This window comes from Prenolepis imparis, unplaced genomic scaffold (assembly GCF_030444845.1).
Source record: "Prenolepis imparis isolate NDT839.2.m4 unplaced genomic scaffold, iyPreImpa1.0 SCAF_13, whole genome shotgun sequence".
Taxonomy (NCBI): Eukaryota; Metazoa; Arthropoda; class Insecta; order Hymenoptera; family Formicidae; genus Prenolepis; species Prenolepis imparis.
In genome coordinates, this window is record NW_028141171.1 from 8,537,707 (window position 1) to 8,544,259 (window position 6,553).

The 6,553-nt window shown below is 30.0% G+C and overlaps 1 protein-coding gene across 1 annotated transcript; it reads right to left on the reverse strand.

The window, feature by feature from the left end:
• Nucleotides 1–3,910: 3,910 nt before the first annotated feature.
• Nucleotides 3,911–6,231, reverse strand: LOC145944814 (odorant receptor 4-like). Its single transcript, XM_083053379.1, has 9 exons — nucleotides 6,053–6,231; nucleotides 5,749–5,868; nucleotides 5,556–5,673; nucleotides 5,224–5,485; nucleotides 5,003–5,134; nucleotides 4,815–4,905; nucleotides 4,523–4,656; nucleotides 4,328–4,460; nucleotides 3,911–3,973 (listed from the first exon to the last, which is right to left on the reverse strand). The coding sequence occupies exons 1-9, from the start codon at nucleotides 6,197–6,199 to the stop codon at nucleotides 3,911–3,913; spliced, it is 1,200 nt and encodes a 399-aa protein (XP_082909505.1). The 5' UTR covers nucleotides 6,200–6,231.
• Between the last annotated feature and the right edge of the window lie 322 nt (nucleotides 6,232–6,553).

Consider the following 6,553-nt stretch of genomic DNA (forward strand, 5'->3'; position numbering starts at 1 on the left):
ACGAGCCAAAAATTCATCGATTATACATTATAATAGTACATTGATTACAGAATCTTTTGGTTCCAACCAGACAACAGCGTACAAATTTTTTAACTAGATATACATAAAATAAGATTGCGTTGCATGGGGTCAGCGGTAAAAAGTATCGATTTCCAATATTTTAAGACGAGCCAAAAATTCATCGATTATACATTTTAATAGTACATTGATAACAGAATCTTTTGGTACCAAACAGACACCAGCGTACATATTCTTTAACTTGATATACATTAAATAAGATTGCGTCGCATGGGATCAGCGGTAAAAACGTATCGATTTCTAATATTTAAAGACGAGCCAAAAATTCATCGATTATACATTTTAATAGTACATTGATTACAGAATCATTTGGTACCAAACAGACACCAGCGTACAAATTTTTTAATACGGTAAACATAAAATAAGTATGCGTTGCACAGGGTCCGCGTCAAAAAAGTATCGATTTGTAATATTTTAAGACGAGCCAAAAATTCATCGATTATACATTTTAATAGTACATTGATTACAGAATCTTTTGGTTCCAACCAGACAACAGCGTACAAATTTTTTAACTTGATATACATAAAATAAGATTGCGTCGCATGGGGTCAGCGGTAAAAAGTATCGATTTCCAATATTTTAAGACGAGCCAAAAATTCATCGATTATACATTTTAATAGTACATTGATTACAGAATCTTTTGGTATCATGCAGACACCAGCGTACAAATTTTTTAATACGATAAACATAAAATAAGGATGCGTCGCACAGGGTCCGCGTCAAAATAGTATCAATTTCTAATATTTTAAGACGAGCCAAAATTTCATCGATTATACATTTTATTAGTACATTGATTACACAATCTTTTGGTACTAAGCAGACAACAGCGTACAAACTTTTTCATTTGCTACACATAAATTAAGGATGCGTCGCATAGGGTCAGTGGCATAAATGTATCAATTTCTAATATTTTAAGACGAGCCAAAAATTCATCGATTATACATTTTAATAGTACATTGATTACAGAATTATTTGGTACCAAGCAGACACCAGCATACAAATTTTATAACTTGACATACATAAAATAAGCTTGCGTCGCATGGGGTCAGCGGTAAAAGAGTATCGTTTTCTAATATTTAAAAACGAGCCAAAAATTCATCGATTATACATTTTAATAGTACATTGATTACAGAATTATTTGGTACCAACCAGACACCAGCGTACAAATTTTTTAATTTGATAAACATAAAATAAGGATGCGTCGCACAGGGTCAGTCGAAAAAAAGTATCGATTTCTAATATTTAAAGACGAGCCAAAAATTCGTCGATTATACATTTTAATAGTACATTGATTGCAGAATCTTTTGATACCATGCAGACACCAGCGTACAAATTTTTTAATATGATATACATAAAATAAGTATGCGTCGCATAGGGTCAACCGCAAAAAAGTATCAATTTCTAATATTTTAAGACGAGCCAGAAATTCATCGAATATACATTTTAATAGTACAATGATTACAGAATCTTTTGGTACCATGCAGACACCAGCGTACCAATTTTGTAATATGATATACATAAAACATAGGGATGCGTCGCATAGGGTCAGCGGCAAAAATGTATCAATTTCTAATATTTTAAGACGAGCCAAAATTTCATCGATTATACATTTTAATAGTACATTAATTACAGAATCATTTGGTACCAAACAGACACCAGCGTACAAATGTTTTAACTTGATATACATAGAATAATATTGCGTCGCATAAGGTCAACTGTAAAAAAGTATCGATTTCTAATATTTTAAGGCGAGCCAAAAATTCATCGTATATATATTTCAATAGTGTATTGTTTGCAGATTATCTTTGTACCATAAGCATACCAGCGTACTACCTTTTTGGTCCAATATACGTTATATAAATCTGCGCCGTATGGGATTTGCGGCTTAAAAATTTTAATTTTCGATATTTCAAAACGTGCAAAAAATTAATCTTATATACATTTTAACAGTACATTGTCTGCACATTATCACGAGTTATGCGTGACTGCATGCATATATCGCAGTAATATATGTCGAAACTCATTTCTACTGCGCATTCGGAATTCGAATTATATCAAGATTATCGAAAAGTGTCGGACGATATATATTTGTGACTCTAATTAAGAAAATAATTTTTGTTTTAATAATTATATCTACGAAACCTTAATTGTAAATTTGTATTCATGTCTCACTTCTATTCTTAACTTAATAAATATACTACTTCTTAATTAAATAAATATATTAGAAAATATTAATATAGTAAGGTAATTAAATTTAAAAATAGTAATATGTTATAAAAATTAAATTAGCAATATATTGTAAATAATATGTTGTAATATCTTATCCTCGATTAATATTTTTGTTACAGAAATCAGCTGATTAAAACGTTAATTTGCTAATTAATTTTTAAAATAAGAATATGTTATAACATTTAAAATAATATGTTTTAAATAATGTAATATATAATTCCTTAAACTCGATTAATTTTTATAACAGCTATCAGCTGATATCTGTCAAAAAATATTAATCGAGTTTAAGGAATTATATATTATTTAAATTTTTATAACATATTTTTATTTATAAATTTAATTGGCAATGTAATGCTTTAATCATCTGATTTCTGTAAAAAAATATTAATGAAGTTTAAACAAACTTTATATAAATACATCATACTTTTTTTAATAAAATCGAGGAATGGCATAACGCGCGCTTGTGTTATTCTAGTCTTTTTCTAAAAAAGACATATTAAGTCGATTCTCGCAAGTATTGTTGCCTCTTTTCCGCAAAAATATTAATCAAAATTTAAAGTATTATAACATATTATTTAAAACATGTCATTATTTTATTTAATTTTATTTTGGACTAACTGTCAAACTGCTAACTGCTAACCCTCACGATGACAGCCTCTTCATGCTACAAATATAACACATAAGGCGAATGTCAAAAATATTAATCAAGTTTAAAGTATTATAACATATTATTTAAAACTTATTATTATTTTATTTTATTTTATTTTGGACTAACTGTCAAACTGCTAACTGCTAACCCTCGTGATGACAGCCTTTCGATGCTACGAATATAACACAACGCGTATCGACAGAGAGCCAATCAGCATCGCGGAAAAGCGACAACAATGTCAATAACATGCCTTTTTTAGAAAGGGGATTATATTTATCAATAAATTCTTAAAATGATTTTTGTTTCATTTTCAGAAACAATAAGTGTAATAAAATATTATGAAACAACAATAATGATGTGATTATTATTGACTTAAGCACCGTAAAATATGGTATTTTGTAGGATCTGCAAAAAAGAAGAAATATTTTAGAAGCTTACATTTTTATCAAATAATTACGAAAGTAATATAACATTTATACCTACCGCGTTGAAGTTCGCCAAATGACATTACATGTATCTTGCCAGCCTTTATTCACGCACGATTTAAGAGTTCGTACACTGAGATGTTCATTTTATTATTTTATTAATTTGATTAGATTAATAATATCATTGAATTAATAAAATAAAATTTAACTACAAAGATGTTGTTGATTCAACAGTATTTTTTTCTCAGTGTATTAACGTGATTCTTAACAGTGTGTGGATCTCATTGTCAGTGATATTTCATACCAATTACAACTGTAACTGTTAATACATTCTACAGAATAATCTGTTGTATAATTTTATTCACTTACAAAATTACAATACTGATTCTTAGCCTTTAGATGACGGGCAGGTTAAAATGCAAGACAACGCAAATAAGACGAGATATTTATTCGCCGAAATATATTTATTCACAATTATTTTCTATGTTTGATGTATAAAGTAAGTCGCAGAATTCCAAATAATGGACAGTTATATATCATCCGAGTTTAACGATACCATTAACGTAACATAGGAGGCAGATGTTTTCATGATCTTAAAAATGTAACATAATGTTAAATATGAACATTTTCCTATATATATATATATATTCGATGCATATGACTAAACTATATTAAACGAAAATATATATAATAAGTTATATAAGTTATATAAATAATCTATCTCTATATAACATTTAAAACACATACGCGAATTTTCTTTATAATTTTATAAACTTACATATATATATATATATATATATATATATATATATATAAAATTATAAAGAAAATTCGCGTATGTGTTTTAAATGTTATATAGAGATAGATTATTTATATAACTTATATAACTTATTATATATATTTTCGTTTAATATAGTTTAGTCATATGCATCGAATTTCGCCATACCGTACTGTAACCTTCCAAACTGATTACATATAATTTGGCCATAGTTATGCGATACGGCTTTTGACATTTCATTAGTAGAAACAAGAACATCTTTTTTGCTTCCAGAGATGTTTCATACCACATTCCATTATATCTGAAAGTATATTACAGTTGTACTGCAGCAAATGTCGTCAATTCATTAAATTGACAACTTACGCTGAGACAGGAATCTGAATACTGTGATCTATTATTTCCTGCCCTATCCAGCTGTTGAAAAAAATTCGAAAATTCTGCATAAGCAGGAGTGGACCGTGTCTTATTATCTCCATAGTATTCATATTAGTTACGATCTGTACAGTAATGCATAACTTATGCGATCTACGATTCTAAATCAAGTTTAAGCTAACAAATCAAAGACTTTATGTTGTGCAATATTTTATTGCGAAATAAAATACGAAGTAATAATTTATTAAGTAAATATTAACAATTTATTACATATTTTTATTACCATCACGCACGCGGAACATTGAAGTAAAACTCCCAAACCAATATCAATAATGAAACATATCGCGAACGTTGACTCAATTAGCTGTATCATTCTATTAATAAAAAGAAAATTGAAAAAAAGAAAAAAATCTTTTTTGGTCAATTATATTTTTCAATAAATTTCAATATTCCGCATGAATTTATACGAACCTTTCTATTCTGATTTGTAGCTGTACGCATTGTACCATATTCTCAATATTCTCGTCCCGCTTATTGTTAGATATGGGATTGCGATCTACGCATTTCGGTTTGTTGTATGTAATACAATTTTCCAAACGATGACTGGAAGCATATGATACACACATGTGTATGAAATATATTTTCTCTCATATTAATAAAATTAATTCTTACAATAATTCTGATATTCTCACCTTAATATGGCGAGCATACCGCAGCTATGTTGCAGCATTACGAAGTAAATGGTATCGATCGCGATCACCGTTGTGACAGCTATAAAGTATCCTATAAACGTGATCACCAAGAGAATGTAATAATACTTTTCTAGATCCACAAAGAACTCGCTCGAATGCGGCAGCTTTTTTGGTCTCGTCACATTCGACGACAGCACAAGATCGAGGATCGGTACTGTGATCGGTGCTGTGATGAAACTAATCGCACCCGTGCTGATAAAAACTGAAAAGAAAAATTGTATTTTTTTGCACGATTTGCTCGAGGAAACGAGATCGGATCGTTATGATTATACTTAAATAGGCCATTGTGAACATTCGACTTCTCTCCACGTATTTCATTAAAGTCTGAATCTTCTCGTGATTTCCTAATAGACACCAGTCATATTGCACATGCTGAATAAGCATCCTAAACTGGAGATACGATAAATTCTTTTTCGATATCGAGAATGATTTTATATGCCGATTTTGATGAGTTTACGCTCTTACTTCATTAGATTTAGAGAATACACCGATCGTTTTCATGAGACATATAATTGCGCCAATGAGACTCGGTAATACATCGTAATAATTGGCCAGACTTGTCGCGTGTTTGAATAAATATGCGATCTGTTGATAAAACACCATAATATATTTAAGGACAATTGAATAATTCTGCAATTATGATATCACTTCAAAATAAAAATTCCAACGATGAAAATTGAAAGAAAAATTTCAAAAAATTCGTATCGGAGAAATATTAGCTGATTCTTTTACGCTTCTCTAGTCCGCGTATGTTAATTTGTAGAGGTACCTGCGGCAATATTAAAATCAATATACCGAGTATTGTACATGTATAAAGAATTGTGTTCTTGTTAGACGACGATTGACTCGGCCACAAGCCAGCAAACGACAGCAATAGCTTGTTAATACGAAAATATCGGGTGTCAAAGACGTCCATTGGTAGGCTGCGCAGAAGAGGAATACTTTAATAACTTGTCGCCGAAGAGAAAAGTTTCCGTCTATAACTCATTTCGTATTCCCTTGGAACGTCGATACGGTTGGCAAAGAAGCGTTATATTATACGTTATATTTTAAACCGATTTTTAAATGGAATCGCTAATAGGACGGGGGGTAGTAGCTCCTATAGTTGGAGAATATGCGGAAAATGTTGCAGTTTTAAATTCGTATTGTCAATATTTTAGCATAAAAAAGAAAGTGACAACGTTTAGTTTCGCGTGATACGCGGCTTGTACATCAACGTTTCAGATAAAACGACGATCATATGCTGCATAATATAATTCACTGTTGCATA